The sequence below is a fragment of the Erythrolamprus reginae genome, chromosome 1 (genome assembly GCF_031021105.1).
Source record: "Erythrolamprus reginae isolate rEryReg1 chromosome 1, rEryReg1.hap1, whole genome shotgun sequence".
Taxonomy (NCBI): Eukaryota; Metazoa; Chordata; class Lepidosauria; order Squamata; family Dipsadidae; genus Erythrolamprus; species Erythrolamprus reginae.
This window is the reverse complement of record NC_091950.1, coordinates 236,683,836-236,711,243: the sequence shown is the minus strand read 5'-3', so window position 1 is coordinate 236,711,243 and position 27,408 is coordinate 236,683,836. Positions and strand designations below refer to the sequence as shown.

Here is a 27,408-nt window from a genome sequence, read left to right as displayed (position 1 = left end):
TAGAAGGAAATTCAAATACCAGTTTTTATTGGACAGAATTTCATATATACTTGAGAACATTGCTGTGGCAGTTCGATCATATACCAGTCATGTTGGAGCTGAAATTTATCAGGTATGTGAAAAATATTCCATGCACAGAACTGCTAGTTTTGAGTGGTCTAGGCATGAATTAATTCAGAAAGAAGTATTTTGGGGCATGGGAGAAAATCCAAAACCCAGGGATATTGGTGGCAACTGGAAACAAAGGAAGTGCAAATATCAGGAATGAGCAGTTCAGGTGGGTATTTCCATTGGAAGCTAAAGATGTGGCAGTAGCTAGTGCCACAAGCCAGGAGAAAAAAAGAGGCTCAGCATGTCGGCCTTGCCCAACTCATCTGTAAAATCCTTCTGAATTTTGTTTCAGACGAAATTCTGGCCAAAAAAAATATTCCAAATTTTGGTGTGACTGAAATGCCACCCACTTGAAATGGTTTACCAGAGCTTCTGAAACACAATGTGTTTGTTTTGGGTTTTAAAGAAAAGCACACTTTTTTGTAATCAGTATTTGGACATTGCTTCCTTCAAGTGTTTCCCAGTATCTTGTGTAGAAGCATGGTCTTAAAATCTTTCTGCTACTCTGCTTGCTACTGCTCTAATATTGCCATAAACTTTAGATGGAGGACTTCCTGTAGGAAAAAAAAAACAGTGCATGTAATGATACAATATAACATTTATAAATATATATCTAAAAATATAGCAAAGAGCTACAGTTATAATTAGTATAATAAAAACTTAATAAACTATTGATTTAAAAATAGAATTTTAGTTTTCAATGCAAGCTCTTAAAAGGCTGCTGTGTCATTATGAGGGAGATGGGCATTCTAAAAACTGTGTGTGTGTGTTACACCTTAGGCCTTTTTCTAACTACAATACTCCTAAATGTTGTTTACATTAAATGCAAAATGCTATATATTTTGGTTAGAATTTAGACATCAGATGCAGAACAAGGGTAACAATGAAGCCAGTTATGAGCTGATATGGAAAAAAAATTCTTTTCATTTCTTGCTCCCAAAATGCCTTCATGTGTGACATGAAGTTATAGCTCCTGATCCACTGATCACTCTTTATAGTCCTTTACATTATCCTTTCCCCTCATAGAAATGTCAAGTTACATTTCTCTAACCAAAAACATTTCCTATTTGCAAATCTTTGGTCATATTCAAAATATAATGTTAACAAAAGAAGTAGAAATTTTACCTAGAATGAGATTGCAAATGGCTGTCCGTGCCATTTTAATGTTCTGGAAAGATCCTAAAATATGAACTTTCCTGTAATTAAAATTAAAATATCTCTTCACATATAAAGTTTAAGATACTGAACATCCGAAAATTATTCACTACACAATCTTATATAGCACTTTATTTTTATATAAAAGCACCTCCAAGATAAATTTATTTTCATGACAAGTTTCAGCAACAAGATATGCTTTGCCTTTAAAAATCTTTAGAAATGTTAATAACATAATGCCATCATCATTTATTTCATTTCAGATCTACTTTTCTGAACTTTTAGAATATATTCAGAAATACATCTGCCTTCAAAGCAACTCATGTTGAACTCTGTATCATAAAAACCTCAAAGGTTACTCATGGGAAATATTTTATGACATTTTGTATTATAGAATGCTTTAGGATTATTTTTATCTCATGTTTTATAAAATTTGCCAAATTTCAATTCCATGGGAGTCATGGGTCCGGATTTTGGATGTATTCTGTAAAACTCAGTTAATTTGAGGTACCTTGGCTCAAATATCATTGCCCTATGATGTTTCATCCAGTTAGAAAGCTTTAGTAGTACAGTGGTACCTTTACTTAAGAACGCCTCTACTTAAGAACTTTTCTAGATAAGAACCGGATGTTCAAGATTTTTTAGCCTCTTCTTAAGAGCCATTTTCTATTTAAGAACTTGAACCCGGAAAAATTTCCCCGAAAATTTGAGAGTGGCATGAAGGCCCGGCCAGTTTCCTGCCATTTCCCCTTTAATCCCGGCCATCTTTGGCTTTTCTGGGCTGCCAGAGAGCCTTTTGGTGGTGCTTAAGGAGGCTTTGGCAGTCCAGAGCGAACGTAGCATTTTTCTTTCTCTTGGAGAGGGAATAAATCTCTGTCAGCACCCAGAGAAAAGAAACACTCCCTTTGCTCTGGGCAGTGACTGTCCTCCTCCTCTCACCCAAATTCCAAGCTTTTATTTTTTTCCTAATGCATTTGCATGCATTTTGCTTTTACATTGATTCCTAAGGGAAAAATTACTTCTTACAAATTTTTCTACTTAAGAACCTGGTCACGGAACGAATTAAGTACCACTGTATATAGATACCATTGTATATATATAGCTGCTATAGACACTAAGGCACACCCACCTTTGTGATATTAAACAATTTGAAATAATGCTCATAAATCTTTTCTATATTGCTACATATTTTTTTGTAATATGCTGACTGATGAAGGCTAGAAAGATGGAATATTTTAGGAATCTCTGAGTCAATCAAATCCAGGCTTAATCATTATATGAATAACAACAATGCAGCATACATAGAGGATTCATCTGCCACAAGTGAGGCATGAAACCATTTCAATTTGTATATATGCTACATTCAGCCAGAAGATACAGTGTAAAGTCCTTAAGGAGACAATAGAAATGTTTTGCGTTTTCAAGGCAGTATTAAAAAGATCATTTTAGGAGTATCTTATTCCCTGGAATTTATCAGTAGGACCCCATAAACTGAGAATTTAGTTTTAATATATTGAGCATGTATAATAAGCATGGCAAGATTATAAATGAGGTTCTGCAATTATTTAAAAAATATAGAGGGCCATTACACTAAAACCTGGAAATTTATTAGCCAAGATTCAAAATTAAAAAAATTGGGAACTGTATAACACTTACGAATCTGCAAGAACTATTCTCGTTCTTGTTACATTTTCAATAGTAAATTTGGTTTTTCCCCCTTTTCCAGCAATTCTTCCTATTGCTCTTGAAAGATGATCTCCTTTTAAAGGTTTTACTAAAGAGAAAACACTTTTTAATTATTTATTTGCCATTACCCTGGGCCACTTGCTTATTGGAATCCAATGAATTGTAATTCTAAGTCTGAGTAAATGTGAGTTAGTTCACTTAACTATCACGTGAGACAGTTTTTAAAAAAACATGTTTTTCAAAAAGATTCACAAAGTTCTACCCCTTATTTCCCTCACATTTTAATGGGCTACGCTGATAAATAATACAAGAATTAAGATGACAGGATTCTACCATTATCTTAACACTTGTCTCAGGTACAAAAATGAAGGTAATCTACAGAAATGAAACTCAAATCTTTGTTGATAAAAGTCTAACAAATAACATTTAGAAATATATATGTTTACACATAGAGAAACAACAAGTATATTTTTGAGAGACTGTTGAAACTAGAATAAATTCTACAACTGTAATCTCAAATCATTATTTTATACCTCTAACAATGCTTTTGCTGTTCAATGTGTATTTAAGATTCTCATGCTAACTGCAGAAGGCTTCACAGTGACAACACACAATTATTGATCCTTAAAATTTAAAATTTTAATGTATCTTTTGAAATTCATAAGACAAGTTAACAGTTAAAACTAAGGTTGGCAGTTTTAACTGAGAAAAAAACAATGGGAAATGATATTTCAGACCAAACAATGTGAATAACTTGTTTCAAAATTATTTTCAGAGATTTCAGATGTATTCCTATCAATGAACAGTTCTCAACTACATGCAACTCACATTCCCTAATGCCCATTATTGTTCTGATCTTTTGATATACTGATTTTCATACTTACCATCTGTTACTTCAAATGATTCTAAAAAAAGCTCATCTAATCTGATTAATGCAAGTGCATCCTGAAAGAGAACATAGCAAACATTTTTAAAACAATGATAACTATGACTTTTAAAGAACAGGATCAAGAACAATCACTTAAGTCATCATAGAATATGGATTCTCTTTACACAATAAAATAGGCTAGAAATATGAAATAATGGACAATAGTACTGAGTTTCCTAATATGCACACTTATACAAACACTCTAATGAATACATGCCACTACATACTACCATCATTATATGCCACTCTGCAAGTCATCAATTGGCAGGAAATTACCTGCCAATTAAAATGTTTTTACCATCTCAAAATACTTTCCAGACTGATTCCCAATTTATTTGAAAATGCTTATGGTACACTTATGCAGGCAATGTAAAAGCAAGTTTTGACACTTCATCTATATTGCACATGAAACTTCATCCATTGAAACGTTTATTTATTTAGATAATATATAATTTATATAACTGACAATATCACTTAGGCCATGATGGTTAACCTATGTCATGCATGTCCCAAGTGACCTGGCATGCGCAGCATTGTTTATTCTTTCGGGTTTCTGGCACGCATGGAACATGATGATCAGCTGGACTTCATGCGTGCGGCAGTGCCGGAAAATTGTCGTCCATTTTCTGGTGTGAGCATGCACATAAGGCAGCTGATCATTGTGTGTGCTAGTAACTGGAATACTAGCTGCCCAGCACATGTGCGCACCGGAAACTGGAAGATCGTTTTTGGTGGGCGCATGCCCCCTGGGCAGCTTCTCTTCTGAGTTGTAGTACTGAAAAGGTTCATCATCATTGACTTAGGTAATGTACAAAAGGATAAAAACAAGAAAAAATAACACAAAGTACAAATAAATGATCTGTACAGTTTCAGCAACTTGGATCATAAAATATTAAACCCTTCAGCCAGTGTTCCCTCTAATTTTTTTGGGGGGTGGGCGGAAAAGTATAGTGTCTGAGCAGCAGTCCCTTTGGGACTGGGCGGCACAGAAATAATAAATAAATAAATAAACAAACAAATAAACAAACAAATAAAAAATCCACCCTGTTTGGCCTCAGAGAATTTCAAAATAAAATACTGTACTGTGTGTCTATAACAGTGAGCTCATAATAAGGCAACTCTATCAATATCAAAATGCCACTTAAATAGTTGAGCTAGTTTCAAACTAGATTTTGATTTTCTTTCTCTCTTCCTTACTCCCATTATTTTTCTTTCTCTTTTCCTTCCTCTCTTTTTTCTATCTGTTTCTCTTCCTCTCTCTCTCCTTCCCTCTCACTCTTTCCCTCTCGGCTTCTGGGCAGGTTTGGAAAACTCTTGAGTTGATGATGATTTTTAAGTGAGCGATTGCTCACTGCTCAGCTTAGAGGGAACTATGCCTTCAGCTAATCATCCCAAAAAAATTCTTCCCACAACTCACGTACCAGCAATATTCATTTCTTCAATATTCATACAATTAAATGAACTACAATAGAAGAGAACTTACCTCAACTTGAAATCCTAGTATAAAAGCTTTTACAAAATCAGCTGCTTTTGTCAAAGCACCTATGTCTTTTGTTTCTTTACAAGTCTAGAAAATAAAATAAGTTTTTAAATTTAAGAAGTGATCCTTGGGGAGATTTGTAAAATATTACATGAAGCACCACAATCAACCCTCCTAAATATTTAATTCAATTAATTCTAAATATTAATTTATAAACTTCCATGAACACAATATTGTATTGCTTCTACTATGTAAGACTATTTTGACACTAATTAAATAAAACCTCTAACTCTGTATGGGAAGAATTATTATAAACATATTCTATTGTTTGCCTAAAATGAATTAATACATTAATTTCCAACCATTTAGAACTGAGTTTTCCAACTCTAATAACTCAGATCTAAAATGCTATTTTAACAAACCAACAAGTTATGTCCATTTTCTGAGATTAATGGAACAAATTAATTATTGAACCATTCTTTGCAGATTCAAACATAGCTGTCAAGTATCACTGGGCCAAAATATCTAGTGAATAAAGTTGTGAGTCAACTTATTGATATACTCTACCTCATTTACCAAGGACAAAACCAGAGGGGGGACATTTCTGTTTACCCATGCCAGTAGCATCCAAGTATAATTGCAATATACCATAATTTGCTACTATCAAATCTGAAAAATGTTCTGGGTGGCAACCAAATAAAAATTCTCTTTGTGAAAGATCTGCAGAAAGGTATAGGGCCTATAAGCTATTTAAGCAATGCACATTTGCTTATCTAGTTATATTTGAAGGAATATTTATTGCATTGGAATGCCTTCCCAGATAATGTAGCATTGAATTATTAAAAAAAATTATTGATCAAAATAAGTAATCTTATTAATGTTTACTGCCCAAACATTAAGCTGATAACTTGTTTAAGGAAAATATTATTTCTAATGCCAAAAAGTAATTCAGGAATGAAATTTATCCAACAGCAGACACAAATATTAGACAATATTAACTTTTCAGAAACAGTAGACTTACAACTTACCTTTATCTCAACATTCCTTGTTTTTAAGTTAAATCTAATTTGAAGCTGCAAATGTTCTACAATTGGTGTAAAAATTTTCATCCAGTTCTCTTTCAAAGGAGTATATCTGTTTGCTGGTACAGGAATTTTTCTCAATTCATCTTTTCCACACTAGAAAATATAGTAACCATCACAAAGTAAAATGTTCAGCAAATAAAATTATTCCATGTTTTCAGTTTATGTCAGTTTATACATAATAAACTACAGAAAATATAAGAGATGTAAATAATAGGTTTTCCCCCCCTAATATTACATATATCAGAGATTCTTGCCTTTAAATTTCTACTCTATTCAAAATTAGAGAGCTGTGTTAGATTATGCTAGTGTTAGTCCCTATTATTCTGACTGCATGAGATTCCTTCTGATTTTTATTAAAAACTGATGTCCATCTTATACAGATCTAATTAAAACCCTGATTTCCATATACAATATGCATGATGAACTCAGTCAACCCTGTAATGGTACACTAAGGATGAAATAGAAATTTATAGTGTAAAATAATAAAACTCCTTCGCTTTCAATAACGGGGTTGTAGGCAACAACCAGCATATTATCTTGCACCAGGAAACAAATTAACAACCAGTGCAACTCACAAAGCTGAGGTGTTACCTGGGCATACTGAGCAGGCCCATCACTGGTTGTGCCATTGCATTTTGGATGAGTTGAAAGCTTCCAAGAAGTTTTCAAGGGCAGCCAGAGGTAGAGTGCATTGCAAGTACCTAAAGCAACTGTGTCTAGAACATGGGTGCATTGCAGTACCTAAAGCAAGGTGCCCAGAACATGAATGATCATCTGAACATCCATCTCACCCTGATCCAAGGGAGAACTCTTCAGCAGTGTTTCCCAACCTTGGCAACTTGAAGATATTTCGACTTCAACTCCCAGAATTCCCCAGCCAGCATTCGCTGGCTGGGGAATTCTGGGAGTTGAAGTCCAAATATCTTCAAGTTGCCAAGGTTGGGAAACACTGCTCTACAGGACCACAAGGATGGATGCACCACTGTCATCCTTGGCTCTGCCACAGGTCATTGACAAGGGAGAGACCGAGACTTATCTCAGTACTAAATCCTTGCCCGAAATCTGCTTTTAATTTCCAATAAAATAGCTTTCCCCCCGAAATGAACACCAACGCGAGGAATGGGAAGGTAGGGATGCTTAGATTCACACGTGTCCACCCACAATATAATCATAATAAATCAAACTGAGGATTAAATCTGCGCTTCAAACCATAGCAAGCCACATTCGGGTTACTACCGGAATGTAATACTGTACTGTATTAGCGTGGTATTGAAAAGCCCGCAGCTTAAACCATTTGTAAATGCTTGCCATTCACATTTCCTCGAGAAACGGGAGGGGGCAAGGTAACTTGCTCCCAGGCATTGAGAAGAGATTCCCGGCGACCCTTTCCTACTTCGGTCAGCCCAGCAAGCCACACCAGGAGTCACTTACGGCGAGGGCTTCTCCGCTAAGAGGGGGGAAATCCGGCCGCTTCCGAGGCACCGGGCTCTCGTTCGTGTCCATCTGGGGTTCCCGGCGCCTCTTCCGCTTGAGAACCTCCGTGAAGCCTTCTTGGTGAGTTTGCGTTTCCATCTCCGTCGGAGGGACCGTCATCCGCTCTTGGCCGGCGTTTTCCATTGCCACGCTTCGCCGGACCTCTCTAGCACGATATAGACAGGAAGAGGCGGAACCACGCAAGACAGCTGCTTATAGAAGCCTTCTTTTTCCTCTAGTTCGCAACTCTATGGTTGGAGGTCGCACTCTCTTTCCCCGTGCTTTTTCCGCCCTATACTGTAGAGAGAGATTTTTTAAAAAAACGATGGCCTAACCTTGCTCCTCTGGCGCCCTTGCCTGAGAATTTCAGATGAAAAGATGGTGCTGCTGCGCAGAAAAAGGAGCACGCAAAGCAACTATCGGAATCTCTATGATTTTGTATTCCGGATGTGTGGGGCCCTTCCGTAGCCTACGCATGCGCGGAGACGCTGAGGCGGTGGGGGCGGGAGCGGCGTGGGGGCGAAGATTCCGGCCCCGTCCAGTGCCGTTGGGCTCAGGGGCGGGATTCTTGCTGTCATGTCGACGGGAGGCTTGCTGGAGAAGCCGCAGATCATCGCGCATACACAACACAGCTTGAATTATACTGTCTTCGATTGCAAATGGGTGCCCTGCAGCGCTCGCCTCCTTTGCTTGGGCAATTTCCCGCGTGGCACCGGCGTCATTCAGCTCTACGAGCTGCAAGGCGGCCGCCTCATCCTCCTCCGCGAAGTAAGGAAAGAGAGAGAACAAAGCCCCGGGCTGCAGCCTCGGGTCTCCCACAGGAACAGCAAGAAGCCCATGAATACCAGCCTCTCGTTCATACTTGCCAACCACGGTGTTATTTTTGCTTCCTTGCCCTGGCCTCGGAATACTTTCCTGGCCTTAGAAGTGGAAGCTCAACCATGGATTTCCTTATGTGCTTCCCCCCTCCCCTCCCTGGCTGAGATCGAGAGCTGATATATTAATTCCAATAGTAGAGGATATGCGTAGCTCAGGGTTCAACTACCAAGTCCTTGTGCCCTCTGGGCTTGATTGCACGTAGGTGCAAACTAGGTAACATTATCAGTCCTAATGTATGTGGGGTTTGCTCCCTCTTCATGTACAATAGCATGCCCTGTTAGGGTTGGTGGGATGTGGTTTTGTCTTTGGTAGTTCCTTGATTGGAAGGGTTTTTTTTCTTTATTGTCCATCTAGTGTTTAATCCCTGCATATCTAGATGTGGGTTACTGGAGGAAACGCATTCTGGTATTTTTGTTTCCTTTTTAAATTGTCTCTTGAATGGTATCTAAATGCATCTTTGTCTATTTTTCTGTATGTGTCTGATAGAGAGTCCTTTAATGAGGGTTTTTTTAACATTTACCAAACAATATCTTGGGATTGAGATCTTGTATGAATTATATATGTTTCAAGGGCAGGTTCCAGGGGCGGCTTGCTTACCTTTTCCTACCGTTACACTGTGTGTGCATCACAATGTTTCACATCCACGCTCGTGCACATGCGCAAGGACAATTTTCCTTCTGCGCATGCTTTGAGAGCTGAAAATCATGGAAAATTATTATTTTTAAATGGCGCGTACAGACTGGTAAAGACAGAAAGGAGATATTGCACCATAATTGCACAATGTGCAGGCCGCAATTGAAGCAGTGCACCGGACCGCATCAGTTGGAACCCACCACTAGTGGGTTCCACTTACCTTCCCTACCTGCTTGCATCGCGACTGAAGTGTGCGTTTTGTGGAAATGACTCTTTCCAGAAACTTTTGCGCAAGCCACAGCATCCGAAGGACTGGTTTGGAAGCGTGGACCACTGGCCATCCAGTACTAACATCAGGAATTGGCCTCTATCACCCTTTGTATATTTAGTAAAGATTGTCCTATGTTGGCTGCACCCACGTTCATTTTCTTACAAATAGGATGCCTAGAGTTTGCCTCCACTGGCATTTAATTGTAACATAGTGTTCGTACAGAGTCAGAAGTAGGATGCAAATGCATGCACAAGGAGAAATAGAAAATGGCTTAAAGATTATTGATCATTTCAGCATTAACCTTTTAATACTGGAAGGCTCAATGCCAATTAACAATACATACAACAGCCAAAATATTTATATAGGTAGTTCTCAACTTAAAAGCATTCATTTAGTGATCGTTCAAAGTTATAATGGCATTGAAAAAGTGACTTCTGACCTTTTTTCAGACTTATGACCATTGAAGCATCCCCATGGTCATGTGATCAAACTTCCTAAGTGTGACAACCGATTCATAGTTATGACAGTTGCATGTGATGTCATGTCATATGATCCCCTTTTGCAACCTGGTGGACAAATTCTAGGGGAATCCAGATTCATTTAACAACCGTGTTCCTAATTTAATAACAGCAGATTGAACAACAGATTCACTAAATAACTGGCAGGAAAGCTGGTAAAATGCAGCAAACTCACTCAACAACTGTCTTACTTAAGTGAGTTTTGCTGCATTTTATTTAGCAACAAAAATGTTGGGGTCATTTGTGGTCATAAGTCCACAAGGATTATCTGTATTGGCATTAGTATCTTTTAGCTATGTTAGCACCCAGTATTTGGCAAAGCAGTATATTCAAGAATCATACATGTTAAGAAATGAGTAATAAAGAATGCCGCCAGTGCTCACCATGGAAATAGGCATTAACTGTTCTTGTATACATAACACTTTACCAAACACAGTGCAGTTAATTACTGTAGCCATAGCAGTGCAAGAGGTGCAACACCTATTGGTCTTTAAAAGCGTTAAGGAGAAATAAAATCCTTTTCTATAGCACAGATTGACCTTGCAGAGTACAAAATACAATAATTAAATCCTCATAAGTGGCAAACATCACTTTTCGCTACTTTAAGGAAAATAAAATTAGGTTTTAGTATTACTTTCCAAAGAGAAGCATATTTATAAGAGCTTTTAAAAAATATAAATGGTTCAGCATGAAGGGCATTGATTAACTGTTCGCAGAGAATTGAAATGGGCTATATCTACTTTGAAATGAAGCTTTCTACAACATACTGTATCCTTTTCCTAAACTAGTTGGATGGACTAAAACAATTAGGTACTGTACTTTTTGGAGTATAAAACACTCCCCCCCCCCCAAAAAAAAAATTGGGTGAAAATTATAGTGTGTCTTATACACCGAATGTTGTGGAACCCCCCCCCCCACCTGCTGGCCCCCACCCTTCAGCCATTTTCAGCCTCCGCTCATTGCATTTTCGGCCTCCACACACTCCATTTTTTGCCTCCATATGTTGCATTTTTGGCTGGTTCCAGTCAGTGGAGATCAGTGATGAATGGGCTGCGCAGATGGCCATAGTGGTGGCAAATGGGCCAATGACAGCAGCAAATGGGCCATAGCGGTGGTGAATGGGTGGAAGTGAATGGGCCGCGGCAGCGCTGAATGGGCCACGGCAAATGGGTGAGATGAATACTGCATGGATGTTGAAAGGCAAAGGCAGATTCCCCCCCTTGTTTTCCTCTCCAAAAGAGGTAGGTGCGTCTTATAGTCTGGAGCATCTTATACTCTGAAAAATACAGTATATTAGTATTTTAATGCAAAGTTCTGTTTGCAACTGAAGTGTATGCAAAATATACTGGCTGTGAAGAAAGATATGTGTAAAAGCACAGTATATTAGTATATACCTTATAGGAAACATGGGGACAGGGATCTATTATCTAGTTTTTGTGGACATTTTTTGAAAAAAATCATTTATAAAAATGTAATAAATGTAAGAGTGGAGAAAAAAGAAATAGATGAAGTTGCCCATATGAAGTAGAATTGTAAAGACAGGCAACTGAGAATATAATTGCATGTTTTAACAGAAGCAGATCGTCTTGTTTCAAAAATTATAGAAAAGAGTTGCATCTTAACTTGATTTTCTGTTAAAAAATTGGGTTGTATAGATCTGGCAAACTTGAATGTTTTTCATTAAGAATTTTATGGTATTTTTCTATGTATAAATTTACATAGATTAGACCTGTTAAACACATGTATGATTTGTAAGGGATATACAGGTAGTTCTCGACTTACAAGTACAAACCCAAAATTTCTATTGCTAAGCAAGACAGTTAAGTGAGATTTGCTCCATTTTATAACTCCTTGCCCCAGTTGTTAAATGACCTGTTGCCGTTATTAGTAACATGGTTGTTAAATGAATCAGGTTTTCCCATTGGTTGTTTTCAAAGTTGCAAAATGTGATCACATGACTCTGGTACATTGCAATCCATTATAAATACATGCCAGTTGCCAAGTACAGTATCCCAATTTTGATCATGACCATCAATGGTCATAAGTGAAAACTCATCCGAAGTCATTTTTGTCAGTGACATAACTTCGAACCATCACTAAATGAATTGTTGTAAGTTGAAGACTTACCTATATTTAGAAGCTTGAGATAGGAATTGCAATTAAGAAATGGCTTGACACTAAAAGGTGTGATTTACCCTTTTTTTTTTTTTTTACAAATTTACAAATTAAAGAGGTTTAATCTGTAAAAGCAAACAGTATACTTTATTTCTCAAGAAATTAAATTTGAAGTGTATCCTGATTATTTTTTCAACTATGGGAACTTGGATGCAGCTTCTAATTCATTTGTTCATTCATTTGAACTTAATGGAACTAAAAAAATGTGTTCAGTCAGTGTTTGACTCTAATATAATCTAACAGGTAGAACAAGACAAATTGAAAATAATAATCATTCAATGTAAACATTTATCTCTACTTCCAGATTGAGAAATCACGACCTATTAAATGTGCAACCTTTGGGGCTGCGTCTTTGCAACAAAGATACTTAGCTACTGGAGATTTTGGTGGAAATTTAAATATATGGTAAGAAATGTTCTTTTTTCAATTTTTATCTTTTATTGGACAAGTTAAGGTCACTGTAAAATCAGCATTGTTAACTGCTTCAGTTATAAAATATATTTTAAGGTCCAGGTTAATTTTGAGACCGATTACAGGTAGTTCTGATTTATGGTTGATCACTTAGTGATCATTCAGAATTGCAACCTACCTGCAAAAGGGGGCTATGACTGTGTTCTGAAATTCTGACAGCTGCCTCTTGCTCTTCCCCATTATATGTCCACACTATGAGGACTTCACAGCATGGCTGCATTTACACCCATTTGCCTATTACTTGGGGTCACATACATGCATTTTACAATGGTTTTGCTAAAAACCAGTTTCTAGCAAAACTCTGCCATAGCAAATAATGACTTTGCTTAATGAACACAGTGTTCATTATATTTTTTTTAATTATTATTATTATTATTATTATTATTATTATTATTATTATTATTATTATTATTATTATATATAATTAGATTTGTATGCCGCCCCTTTCCGAAGACTAACCCTGTAGTGTTCCTATTATGTTTGTTGTGTTTGCACTGTTGGAACATGTGATTGTAATGGGCAATTTATGATTTATGACTTGCAACATATGATTGCAATGGGCAGGCTCCATTATGTCATATATAAGATATTATCTGTATAATAAATTTTATAAATACATTTTATAAAACTTTTTACTGTAATTAAATCATAATTTTGTATCTTTCAATTTTACGTCAGGGTACTAACACATATTTTCTTTTGTGTCATGTTGTAAAGAAGAAAAAGCTTCATGTTAGTATTCAGTTTACTGTGCAGTAAGGACAAATGAGTATACTGTATTCTGCAACTGATACTGTTTTGCCATTAGGTCTCTCATCAGAAAATTTATAATTGGAACTTAGTATCAATTTGGTGACTGGTGTGCCACTTATGAACAGATATGTCTAGTTTTTAGACTTACACATCAAAATAGTTCAGAAGTACTTTGAATCTTTTGCAAACATGTATCTCTGCTACTTAATAAAAGCAATTTGTCTGTTTGAAAGTTTCTATATGATTCTTTAAAATTGGGTTATTTCAAGAATCATAAATAAATTAATAAATTGATTCCTTAAAGGAGCTGCATCTTTTCTTTGAGCTTATGTGAAATTCTGGAAAACCTCCAGATTATTTTAATTAATAATAGATAGATGCTGTGACCTCAGGAACACAGAAACATTTCTCCAGAATTATTTTCTAATGCATACTATACTAATTATATTTAGAGTATTGAAGATTTACTGAGAAATATAAATACAAGTTTCTGATCTTGTGTTGGGTATTAAGTAGATTTTATGGATTACCAGGAAGTGTCGTGAGCAATAAGTCAAATTAGGAAATTGTAAAATATTTTTTAAAAATGAGAATGACAAACACCTTCCATATTGGCATCAAGAAAATTGTAGTATCCATGTAGTCGTCAAGAGATGAACTCTAGATGAATGAGATGTTTATGAGCAAACACAAAGTAAAAGTTCCATTTCTGCTGTTTAGGAATTTGGAAGCTCCAGAAATACCAATATATTCTGTGAAAGGGCATAAAGAAATCATAAATAGCATTGATGGAGTTGGTGGTCTGGGAATTGGAGAAGGAGCCCCAGAAATTGTGACAGGAAGTCGTGATGGTAAGTTACAGTCCTTTTGCAATGCCCTCAAAGGGGAGAACAAGGGAAGATAATTTAATTCTGTAAAAATCAGCAATGTTATGAATTAACTTTGATTTTAAATTTAAGATTTTCTTAGTTTTAAATGAATGGAAAATACATATTGATTACAGATTGTTCTTGAAATCTGCATTCGCATGCTATAAATAGGTAGTTTCAATGAATAATATATTTGGTTTGCATTCAATATTAAATATTTGTTTTTAAGATAACATGTACTGTATGGAATTCACTGCCCATTTAAGAGATGATTACAGTGATCCCCCGGTTATTGCGTCCCCGGCCATTGCGAACGGGCTACATCGCGATTTTTCAACCCGGAAGTAAAAACACCATCTGCGCATGCACGCCCTTTTCCTATGGCTACGCATGCGTAGATGGTGTTCCCCGCTGGGCAGATCAGCTGCTGGGCGGCTTCCCTGGGTCTTCCCCCTCTTGCTGGTGGGAGGGCGAGAAGCCCCCCCCAAGCACCCGCTCGCCCGCCGTTCGCGCCGCCGTTCGCCCGCCGTTCGCCCGCCGTTCGCCCGGCCACCCGCCATTTGCTCGCTGCTCGCCCGGCCACACCCGGGTTGGGGGTTCGGGGGGGTGGTAGGAAGCCCCCCATGCCGGCGGAGACCTTTTAAAACACCTGTGCCGCTTCCCAGCTGAGTCCTCAAGCCAAGCGCAGAAGTTAGCCTTGAATCCCTTTGAATCCCGCCGCTTCTGCTGGATACGGGCGATGGGGGGGCGAGCTGCCACACCCCTGGCTTCCGCACCGCTCGTCCCACCCACCGCCCGTATCCAGCAGAAGCTGCTGGATTCAAAGTGCTGGGGTGGGGGGCTGTCGGGACACACACCCCCCAGCACTTTGAATCCCGCCGCTTCTGTTGGATATGGGCGATGGGGGGGGCGAGCTGCCACAGCCCCTGGCTTCCTCACCGCTCGTCCCACCCACCGCCCGTATCCAGCAGAAGCTGCTGGATTCAAAGTGATTCAGGGAACAGAATGGAGCCTTCCGCGGCGGGGCTGGTAGGAGGGGAGCCGAGGGGATAACCGAGCCCAGCCCCGTGGCATTCGCCTTCCTCCCGCCTGCAGCCGAGTGATCGTGGGCTCCTTCGCAACCTCAGAGAGCTTCCTGGTTTTCGTGAGCTTTCATGCCCAGGAAGCTCTCCGAGGTTGCGAAGGAGCCCAGGATCACTCGGCTGCGGGTGGCAGGAAAGCGAATGTCACGGGGCTGGGCTCGGCTCCCCCAGCCCCGCCGCGGAACGCTCCATTCTGTTCCCTGCCGGCCCGATTGAGCGGCCGGCGGTCTCCATTCAGGGAACAGAATGGAGCCTTCCGCGGCGGGGCTGGTAGGAGGGGAGCCGAGGACGGAACCGAGTCCAGCCCCGTGGCATTCGCCTTCCTCCCGCCTGCAGCCGAGTGATCGTGGGCTCCTTCGCAACCTCAGAGAGCTTCCTGGTTTTCGTGAGCTTTCATGCCCAGGAAGCTCTCCGAGGTTGCGAAGGAGCCCAGGATCACTCGGCTGCAGGCAGCAGGAAAGCGAATGTCACAGGGCTGGGCTCGGTAATGCTATAAGCAGAAGATCACTGAGGTTCAATGTTCATGCCTTCCGTAAGATATTAATACAGATGTTCATATGTCAGCCAATGAAGAAATCAGTTGCATATAGTTTAAAGAAAAGACAATTTTTTTCTGAACATTTCACTCTTCATTGAAATTATGACATAATAAATCTGGATTGCATCCAAGTATTAGAGCAAGCAAGTTAGTTTGGTCAGCTTTCTCCAATTCTGCAACCTCCAAATGTAATGGACTAATTTCCCACTATTCCCAGCCACAGGCAAGTTAGCCGGGATTCTTGGGAATGATAGTGCTGCTTGTTTGGAAGCCATTAAACTGGCAATATTTGATGTATGATCACAATTGGGAGCAGAATTTCCATTGCTAAGCAATGTGGTTGTTAACCTGGGTGTTCTGTTCAGGTCTGTGAGATCCGAAATCAAAGTTTGAGACCCTGTAAAAAAAATTTCCTGCATATCTGAAACTTGAAATTTCATGACTCTGCATCATTTCAGGGGTTCTCTCTATGATAATTTTTGTGGGGTGGGGGGCTTCTTTCTTGCTGAAAAAAAAATAGGCCTAAAGTTCTGTTCCCGAGTCACCCTGACCTGGCCCGAAAATTCTTCATTTGAGGTGCTTATGTTTGGTCTATTTGAAAACTTTTTTTCACTTGGAAAGTAGTCTGAACATTTTTGCACACAATGATATGAAAATTGAACTGAAAAAAATAATGCTTATTGGTTTATTTTGATCATAAAAGGCAGTCCCCCCTTTTTGTGAACTTTTTTTCAATTTATAGATAGTTTAGCCTGCAAATGCGTTCAATTTTACTAAGGTTGGTGTGGGATTGGTAGTTTGAACATTTCTGAACATAAGAAAAGTATAAATGAACTGAAAAAAATGATGCTTATTGGGTTTTTAAAATCAGAAATAAGGCCTCACCCCGCCCCCACCCGCCAAAAAAATACTTGCAACCATTTTCACTTTAAATGTTTTTAGGCTCCAAATCAGAAATATTTTTAATATCTTAGACATTGATTTACTAAATTTAATATTGCTGATCATCATAAAAATATTTTTTTGAGGGTGGGGGCTAATATATTTCTGGGCAAAATTTTACCTACACTTGTACTGTTCCCGGGTCTATTTGACCCGAAACAAAAAAATTCTTTTAGGTACTTAAATTTGGTCTTTTTGAAAACTGTTTTGCTGGGAAACTAGTTGAACATTTCTGAACAAAATGATATGAAAATTGAACTAAAAAATTGATGCTTGTTGGTTTATTTTGATCAAAAAGCCCCCCAAATTCTTTTTGCATTTCGTGTCAGTTTATATATTTGTTTAGCTACAACTCTCCAAGGGACTTTCCCCCAAAAGGTTTGATATACAAAATTGAACATTCCTGATCATAAGAAAAATATAAATGAACTGTAAAAATTGATGCTTATCAGTTTATTTTCGAATATAAGATCATATGGTCTTATACTCGAGTATAAGCCTACTTGAGTATAAGCCTATTTGAGTATAAGCATGGGGGCCCTTTTATGAGCAAACTAAACCAATAAGCATCATTTTTTTCAGTTCAATTTTCATATCATTATGTTCAGAAATGTTCAAGCTACCAATCCCACATCAACCTTAGTAAAATAGAACACATTTTTCAGGCAAAACTATCTATAAATTGAAACAAAATTTACAAAAACGGGGGGAGGGGTGTCATTTTATGATCAAAATAAACCAATAAGCATTAATTTTTTCATTTCAATTTTCATTTCATTGCGTGCAAAAATGTTCAAACTTGTTTCCAAGTGAAAAAAGCTTTCAAAAAGACCAAATATAAGTACCTAAAATGAACAATTTGCGGTCCAGGTCAAAGACCCGGGAACAGAACTTTAGGGTGTGTTTTTGAGCAGAACAGCAGGGTTAAATGAGTTGTGTCCAATTTTACAACTTTTTTATGGTTGTGGTGATTATATCACACAGGATTGTTAAATGAATCCAGCTTCCATCATTGACTTTGCTTGTTGGAAACACTTGAGAAAGTTGTAATTGATGATCACATTACCCTGGGATTCTGCAACTGTTGTAAATATATGCTGATTGCAGTGTTCCCTCTAATTTTTTGGGGGGGTGGGCGGAAAAGTATAGTGTCTGAGCGGCATGGGCAGCACAGAAATAATAAACAAACAAACAAACAAACAAACCCACCCTGTTTTGCCTCAGAGAATTTCAAAATAAAATACTGTACTGTGTGTCTATAACAGTGAGCTCATAATAGGGCAACTCTATCAATATCAAAATGCCACTTAAATAGTTGAGCTAGTTTCAAACTAGATTTTGATTTTCTTTCTCTCTTCCTTACTCCCATTCTTTTTTTTTCTCTTTTCCTTCCTCTCTTTTTTCTATCTGTTTCTCTCTCTTCCTCTCTCTCTCCTTCCCCCTCACTCTTTCCCTCTCGGCTTCTGGGCAGGTTTGGAAAACTCTGAGTTGATGATGATTTTTAAGTGAGCGATTGCTCACTGCTCAGCTTAGAGGGAACTATGGCTGATTGCCAAGCACCCAAATTTTGATCAAGGAACTGTGGGAATATTGCAATAGTTGTAAGTTTGAGGACTGGTCATGTCACTTTTTCATCACTGTTGTAACTTCACTCATTAAACAAATGGTTGTAAATCAAGGAATACCTGTATTTAGAGAATTTTAAAAGTATGACATTACCTTATAAAGTTTTTCCCCCCTGTGAAATTGTGTTATCACTATTATCACATTTATTAAACAAGCAAATATTTTTTGGGAATATCAATGATAACAAGCTACAAACCTATTTTTAATCCAGCAGATTCTGAAGGATTGAAAGAAAACAATGTTACAACTCCAGCTAAGCAGATTAAATTTGCTGATCATTGCAGTTTATGCCTGGCATTCCATAGACATTTTTCACTCGCATAAAATTGGTAACAGCATTATAGGCCAGCCTTTTTCCATGTGAGAGTCCTCAGTTGCCATATGATATGGTTACAAGATTCTGCAATAAGATCTACATATGCTGTATGTTCTATTTTGAGTCTACATTGAACAGGATTTTCGCATAAGTCATTAGAGAGCTGGAACAAACTGATAGCTACATGTATGACATGAAAAAAAGAGGAACACAAAATAAGACAGTTATGAAAGTCTGATTTATTTATGTGTGTAAGCTGGTAGTATTTGGCTGACTTTGTCTGGGAATAGAAGCATTCATATCTGTTTAATCCTTGAATGGGAAACTCTGGAAAATACAAGAGCTATAGATTAGCCTGTGAAGCTGAAAAAGTAGGTTATGACATATATTATCAAAACCAAATGGGTGAGGCAGGAAAATATTTACTCAGAGATGTGCCCAGTTCAATTTCATATATGATCCCCAAGTAAAAGCTTTTGCCTTGGGGCACCAACATACCCTTCCTGGGGTGGGAAGATAGGGTTCAGAGCCACCAGAATAACTATGAACTTGTTCTAGGTGAACATAAACCCAATTCATGTAGGCAGCCTCACAATAGATTTAATTTGTGCCTTTAACCAGCTAAAATGTAATCAGAAGACAGAACATTGCATTAGTTCTTTGTGATAGTCAGATCACACTCTGGTTTCCATGGTGGCATAAACCTCTGCAGGAAGAAGAGAGGACCTCTGACCTCTCTTTAATCAGAAGAAATTATAGAAACATGGCTCGCCAAAAAAGACATTTGGAATTGAAGAGGCATACAGAAGAGGTTATAGAAAGCAAAATAGTAATTTGCTTTTATACTGTTACCAAGAAAACTACATGGATTTATTTGTGAAGTCATCAGAGGCCGGACCAGTGATGGGGAACTTATGGCATGTGTGGCACATGTAGCACACGAAGCCATATCTATTGGCACACAAGCCATATGCACTGCCCAGTTGATTTTCAGTTTGTGTGGAGGTTCAGGGAGGGCGTTTTGACCTCCAGGGCAGTGGAAGCCGCTTTTGCCCTCCACGGGTTTCAACAAAATCTCTGGATCATGGGGAGGGTGAAAAACAGGCCTACTGGGTCCACCCAAAGTCTAGAACCAAAGGGGATCATGCATATATGCACGGGTGCGGGGCAGCATGGGCAATCGCAGGGGAATGCACAGGGGATGGGGGGGGCACTGAATTATGGGTGTGGGCACTCACGTGTGCAATAGCATATTTGCACGTGCTTTTGGCACCCGAGGAAAAAAAGGTTAGCCATTACTGGACAAGACTAAACTCAGACATTTTTATACACAGACAGATAACTCTGAATGCATATGCATAAGTTTTTCTCAAAAGCAAAATAAAAGTGTGATATAGAAGAATAAATACAAATTCATTTGATGATTGCAGGGACAGTGAAAGTCTGGGACCCAAGACAAAAAGATTTTCCGGTTGCCAATATGGAACCAGCACAAGGAGAGAGTACAAGAGATTGCTGGACAGTTGCATTTGGTAGGTCTGAGTTACCCATTAATTTCATATAGAAATTGATAATGGAATTTATCTTGCTTCACATTACTTTGTTCTCTTAATGGCTGTTTGCACTTTTTAAAAAAATGAAAAAAGTATTTAGGTTCTTACACAAATGTAATATTTCTCTAATATTCATTAAAACAGCCTGTTTTCAGGCTTCAAAGCCTGAGAATACTGTTGAGCTGTGTTGAGATGCATACAATTGTATGCAGAATTTGTGCTTTATTGAAATAATAAACTGTGCATGGTCCAAAGAATTTCTTCAGAATAATTTTCAAACCATCCACAGTATTACTGAATATCACAGTATTCCTTTTTTCAGATGCTCTAACACAAAAAGCAGATACAAATTATAAAATTATTCCTCTAGAAATCAATTTTCAAGCTATTACCTTTAATCCTCTCCAATATCAAACAGACAGTTTGAATCAAATGGACAGTTTAAATACTCCAAATCCTGTTATTCAGAGGCAAAAAATATATGCATTCGTGTCTTGTTTAAAACAACATATAAATTCTGCAATTGCTGCTACTTTTGCTTTAATGCTTTTATGAAATGAAATGATTTGTCTGTCTCATTACAAAACTGTTTTTCTAGAAATATATGTCCTTAATGGACAAATACAGATTGTTAAAATAATGTTTGGTTACTTTAGATTCTTTATCTGAATACTGTCATCTTATTTTAATTAGGCAATGCATATAATCAAGAAGAACGGGTTGTATGTGCTGGTTATGACAACGGGGACATCAAATTGTTTGACCTTAGGAATATGACATTACGATGGGAGACCAACATTAAGAATGGGGTTAGACTTTTTTTTTCTTCACAAATCTTAATAGTTCTTTGGGGATGGGTAACATTTTAGAGTTTTTATTAGTTAATCAGTTTGTTTTATCTGAGTATTAGGCAAGCAATGTGATCAATCTGTAATGGAACATTATGCCAGACCAAATATTCTTTAAAATAAATATGCCAGCCTGAAAGTAACAAAGGATCATCCTGCTGTATCTCTGTTGGCCAAAATGGGCCATGGTGGCCTGGTTGCAGGCTGCTTTTGGCCCCCACGGCCTCCTTCTCCTCCAGTGCACATTTGGCTTTTGAATATCTCTGTTCTGACAAAATTATGCACATATTCAGATCTGCTTCTATACAAGAGTCAAACCCCATAGCAGCTGGGGACTCTACATATCTTTAATCTCTACATTATGGAATTGAGACTATTTGTGCCAAAACGTTTGTCTGAAATAGCTGTTTTGAATGCAAAGGGGTAAAAAATGAATCTTGGGCCTGTGTCAAATGCCCACCATTGCCACCCTAGCCCTCTGAGATAAAACACAACCCTGATGTGGCCCTCAATGAAATTGAATTTGACACCCTGGTTTAAATTTTGCATCCTTGATAGAATGTACTTCTAAATAAACTGCATTACAGTTCTTCCTTGTAATGTATTATTCAGTTGTAATTTATTGGTTGCATGCTTTAAATTTCTAGGTCTGCAGTGTTGAATTTGACAGGAAAGATATAAATATGAACAAATTGGTAGCTACATCACTTGAAGGAAAATTTCATGTTTTTGATATGAGAACCCAGCATCCAACCAAAGGTTTTGCCTCTGTTTCAGAAAAGGTAAATTATTTTGTGTAAAAACAGGTTGCTAATTTATAATGGGAGGTGTGCTGTTGCCACATGTCATTGAAGAAGGAAGTGAAGGTAGAGGAGGTTGTTCAAAAGCACTCATTCCCTAAACCCAAAAATAGTTGTCTCATGCAAAGCTAAATTCAGAATGGATTAGAATATTATTCTTTTAGCAAAGAAGGTTAGAAGCAGAGGTGGGTTTCAGCAGGTTGTGACCAGTTCTGGATATCTGGTAGCATAAATTTCAAGTAGTTTGGAGAACCAGCAAGGAAAATTTTGAGTAGTTCAGAGAATTGGTAGCGGAAACTCTGAGTAGTTCAGAGAACTGGTAAATACTACCTCTGACTGCCCCTGTCCCCATCTATTCTCTTGTCTCCCGAGTCCCAGCTGATTGGAAGGCAATGTGGATTTTGCAGTAACCTTCCCCTGGAATGGACATGGAGATTTTTCAGTAGCCTTCCCCTGCCATGCCCACCAAGGCAGTAGTAAAAAGAAATTGAAACCAACCACTGGTTAGAAGCCCTTTGAGATGTGGAGAACACTTTATTTCAAGATGCACATTTAATCTAGAAAATGGAGGTTATGTTTGCATTTGTACCTAGTCTTCTCTGGAAAATGTACACTGAATATCTCCCAGATGGAGTGCTACAACTGAACTAGCCACCTAGAAGAGCCAAATTTACATATTGAGCTAGATAACTCTTGCTATTAAGCAATTAATTGTGGCTGTGATGAATCCTGTCCTATATTTTTGGAAGAACTGTAGAGAGAAAAATGTTCTATTATTCACCCTGGTTTTTATGCATTGGAAGAGAGACTTGATGCTTCCATTTTTTTCGCAGCTTGCCCAGACAAGAAATCAACTCCTTGTTTGCATGCTCCGGCTGCCTCTCCATAACTGTTTCATTCCTTTTTGTATTAAAGAACTGAACAAGTATTAAAATCTGTCTCCTTCACCAAGCATGAAATGAAACTCCCCCAACTTCTATCTTCTCTGTAACAAGAAAGCAGAAAAACATAAGAGAAAGTCTCGTACATTTTACAGAATTAGGTACAGGCATGTGACTGTCAGAATTACAACAACTTTTAAACTCAAGGGCTCATACTACTTAGTGATTAGATAAACATGTGCTCATTCTTTATTCCATATTAAATCTGGGGCATGAACACAACTTTTTAGGTATTTCTAATCACTCACTGATTTTCTTGAATCTTGATTTCAGTCTGTTGTAGAAAATTACAAAAGAAATCTCTTTATTTTCTCTTTCTTTTTATTACATAATTTTATTGTCAGGCTCATAAGTCCACTGTGTGGCAAGTTCGGCACTTACCACAGAACAGAGATGTCTTTGTGACAAGTGGAGGAGCTGGAAACCTTCATCTCTGGAAATAGTAAGTATTTTACTTTCCATCAATGTTTTGTTTTTGAGTGATGCAAATGTTGTACTTATTGCAGAAGTACAGACTTACAATATTACATTGCAAGTACAGTGATACCTCTATCTGTGAACTTAATTCGTTCCGTGACCAGGTTCTTAAGTAGAAACGTTCGTAAGAAGAAGCAATTTTTCCCATAGGAATCAATGTAAAAGCGAATAATGCGTGCAAACCCATTAGGAAAATCCAAAACTTTAAGGCTTAAAAAAAACACCGGCAGGCAGACAAGTGAAGGCAAACGGAGTGGAAACAGGCAGCGAGATGAAGCGAGGAATGGAGGTCCTAACAAAGGCAAAAGAGTGGAGACGGGCAGCAAAGGAAGTGTCTGCCCCAAATTGCTTCCAAAATCACCCCTCCAGACGCTTCCTTTGCTGCCCCAAATTGGTTCAAAATTCACCCCTCCAAATGCTTCCTTCGCTGCCCCAAATTGCTTCAAAATTCACCTCTCCAGACGCTTCCTTTATTGCCCCAAATCGCTTCAAAATTGAAGCATTTGGAGGGGTGAATTTTGAAGCGATTTGGGGCAGCGAAGTAAGCATCTGGAAGAGTGAATTTTGAAGTGATTTGGGGCAGCGAAGGAAACGTTTGGAGGGGTGATTTGGGGAGTGATTTGGGACGACGTAGGAAGCGTCTGGAGGGGTGATTTTGGCAGCGAGATAGGGCAAAGGAAGCAGTAGGTGAGTGGGGATTTTGGCAGCAGGATGGGATGGCTGCAGAGGGCGAGAGGGGAAAGTGGCAGCGAAATGGGGCGGCTGTGGGGAGCTCCTTGGATGTGCCGTTTTGGATGCTGCCTAGAGGAGCAGCAGCAGCCGAGAGAGAAGCGAGGGTTTGTAAGTAGAAAATGGTTCATGAGTAGAGGCAAAAAATTCTTGAATACACTGTTTGTATCTCAAAAAGTTCGTAGATAGAGGCGTTCTCAAGTAGAAATACCACTGTACTATATATTTACAGACTTATGATAGAACAAAATTGTAGAAGAACGCAATTCAGTAATTAAAAGACAAAAAAAGTAAGTTTGGATGAAGTATTTCCTACAGCAACAAGTTATAAATCAAAACATTGATTAAAATTATATAAACTCCACAGAAAATAAAAATTGTACAAAGTAGTATAGTGCCAATCCCTCCCCTACCTCTAAAAAAAATAAGAACAGGAAAAAGCAGGTAGACATTAATTTTGGGATACCCCCCCCCCAAAGAAGGTGAAAATTTCTTATACACTGAATGTTACCCCACCCACCCAGCCACTCCCACCCTTTGGCCTCTGCCTTCTAGCAATTTACCTCCTTGCAGATAGCACAGAGTATATTAAGCCAAACTTCCCGATCCTCAGCTGATTGAAGCTGCAGGCAGGCCCATGTGCTAAAATGAAAGTGAAACTAAAGCTGCAAGGAGGCAAATTGCTGAGAGGGAAAGGCAGAATTTTATTTTCTTGTGCTTAATCAGTTGCTGAAATTGGATGCAAGGAGGTAAGTCAATAACTATAAATGTGTGTAGAATGTTCAAATTATTAGACTTATTTTTAAAGCTATTTTATTATTGTTCTAGACAACTTAACAAAATGAAGAAACTTTTTAAAATAAATGCTTGATCTGAAGAGGCTCAGTGCTATTGTATCTTCTTTTAAATAGCAGAGAATAACTATACTTCCAGAAAGCCACATCAGTTTTAACATTGTCTGTACAAGTATAGTTTAACATGTAACAGTGTCCTGTTTAGTATTAATATAAAGTAGCTGAAGTTAAGCCCTGACTTTGTCATGTTTGGATTATATCCAGGGGTGGGCTGCTGCACGGACAGGGTGGAACGCAGTGGGATAGCCAAAATGGAGCTCCACCCCAGAGCACCCAATTTGCACTGAAAGATATTGAAAGAAAATGTAGGGCATCCTGCATAAGCCACGCCCACAGTGTGGTAGTAAAAATTTTGGTAGCCCTTCACTGACTATATCTATTTAAATAATTGGGAGGAGTTAGTGAGATTACATTTAAGAAAACTTTCTGGCATTAGTATGTGCCATAATGTACATTTCTCCAATTCTTTGCTATTTATATGAGTCAGGCACACATGCACTGAAATACACAGCAAACAGTTTATATCCTCTGTGCTGTTTACTGTAAGGAGGCAAATTACCGGGAGGCAGAGGCCTTTTTTCCTTGTTTTCCTCTCCCAAAACTAGGGTGCACCTTATACTCCAGTGTGCCTTATACTCTGAAAAATATGGTAAGTTACCAGTGAAAGATTTACTCCAGGCACATCTCTTTCTTTTGATCTAACACATGGTCAGAAAGTTATTCAGAATATAAAATGCAATGTCACATGAGGCTTTGGGAGAGAATGTAAGAAGCTAGAATAAAACAATTTTCATTGTACGTATTGATAAAGTGGTTTTACTTATTTTATTTTCCCTACTTTAGTGAGTATCCTGCACAGCGCTCTAAGAAGGATTCGGAAGGAACAGAAATGGGAGTAGCGGGTTCAGTTAGCCTTTTACAGAATGTGACATTATCAACCCAGCCAATTTCAAGTCTCGACTGGAGTCCTGACAAACGTGGTCTCTGTGTCTGCAGCTCATTTGACCAAACTGTGAGAGTACTCATTGTCACAAAATTGAACAAAATTTGACTGGATTTCTAACAGTAAATAACTTCCATGTGTCCTTGAACAAACTGGGAAATTGAGAAGACACAAGATGTGAAAAAGTTTTCATCAACTGGGTTTTATATTTCTAGAAAATGCACTTATAGTTTAACATATTAAAACCTGTTCACTGTTATAGATGCTTTTAAATACAGTCTACCTGATAATAGAATTATTGCAGTATAATTAATTTTCTTTAAATGAATTATTTTAATTATTTTGAATTTGTAAGTACTTTAAGTACCTTATGTTTTAGATTACACAGACTAAAATTTGAACAGCTGTTTTAATAGATTAGATTTGTTCTTTTGTTATTGACTAGCAGTTTAAACATTAACATGTGTTTAGATCAGTAAATATTCTGCCTTTAAAAACAAATGTCCTTAAAATGTGTGATTGATTGATGCCATTTAAATATATGGATGTAATTTACCTGATATACTGTATTTATATAATTGTTAAAATACGGTCAAATAAAAAAATGTATTTTTTGGATTATTTAAGATTTTAGATTGTGTGAAATAGCCATGAGTATAGTCACCCTGTCCTCTAGTGGGAGATTGGGCATATTACAGAAAAATCAAACAAGATAAAACAGGGTTTGTATGACAAGCGTTGAAACAAGTATGTCAGAGAAGCTACCTATAGGATTTCTAAGGATTCCCAAGGGTTTATTATATTATATTATTTTGTAGAAACTTCGGCTTCCCTATGTTCTTCAAGATTAATGTAGAATACCATTGTAGTAGTTCATCCAGTATAGCTTGTTCTCCCCAGGAAAGGGTGAAATTGGCATACAAAATGAAGATGCACAAAAGTTTCCTGATCATGGCCATTGTCTATTCCACAAATATTGTAAGTGAAAGAAGCTTACCTAATTGTAGTTTGATGAAACTCCACTGATAATTTGGAGCAGTGAAAATACTTCCAAGAGATAAATAATTCCTGGAACCAAGGGAGATCTAAAAGGCTTTCTATGTGCTGCTTAAATTCAACATGTAGTCCTGTAAGGGTTGTTTTTCAACTGCTCAATTTCTCTAGTTCTTTTCTGTCCCTGGGCTAAGTAGTTTAACCAATTGACTGGTTTTAGGCCTTCCCAGGACAAAGCGCACTATATGGAGTGCAGTTTCCTTCTCTGAAACATTTTAC

The 27,408-nt window shown here is 38.0% G+C and overlaps 2 protein-coding genes across 2 annotated transcripts; one reads left to right on the top strand and one right to left on the bottom strand.

The window, feature by feature from the left end:
• PNO1 (partner of NOB1 homolog) lies at window positions 1-8,894 on the bottom strand. Its single transcript, XM_070732586.1, has 7 exons — window positions 7,877-8,894; window positions 6,389-6,538; window positions 5,364-5,447; window positions 3,837-3,897; window positions 2,923-3,040; window positions 1,237-1,307; window positions 1-665 (listed from the first exon to the last, which is right to left on the bottom strand). Exons 1-7 carry the CDS (start codon window positions 8,060-8,062, stop codon window positions 598-600), a joined length of 738 nt encoding a protein of 245 aa, XP_070588687.1. The 5' UTR covers window positions 8,063-8,894; the 3' UTR covers window positions 1-597.
• DNAAF10 (dynein axonemal assembly factor 10) lies at window positions 8,386-26,757 on the top strand. Its single transcript, XM_070732584.1, has 8 exons — window positions 8,386-8,686; window positions 12,699-12,799; window positions 14,339-14,469; window positions 20,422-20,523; window positions 21,238-21,353; window positions 22,040-22,174; window positions 23,478-23,575; window positions 26,037-26,757. The coding sequence occupies exons 1-8, from the start codon at window positions 8,495-8,497 to the stop codon at window positions 26,242-26,244; spliced, it is 1,083 nt and encodes a 360-aa protein (XP_070588685.1). The 5' UTR covers window positions 8,386-8,494; the 3' UTR covers window positions 26,245-26,757.
• The last annotated feature ends 651 nt before the right edge of the window (window positions 26,758-27,408 follow it).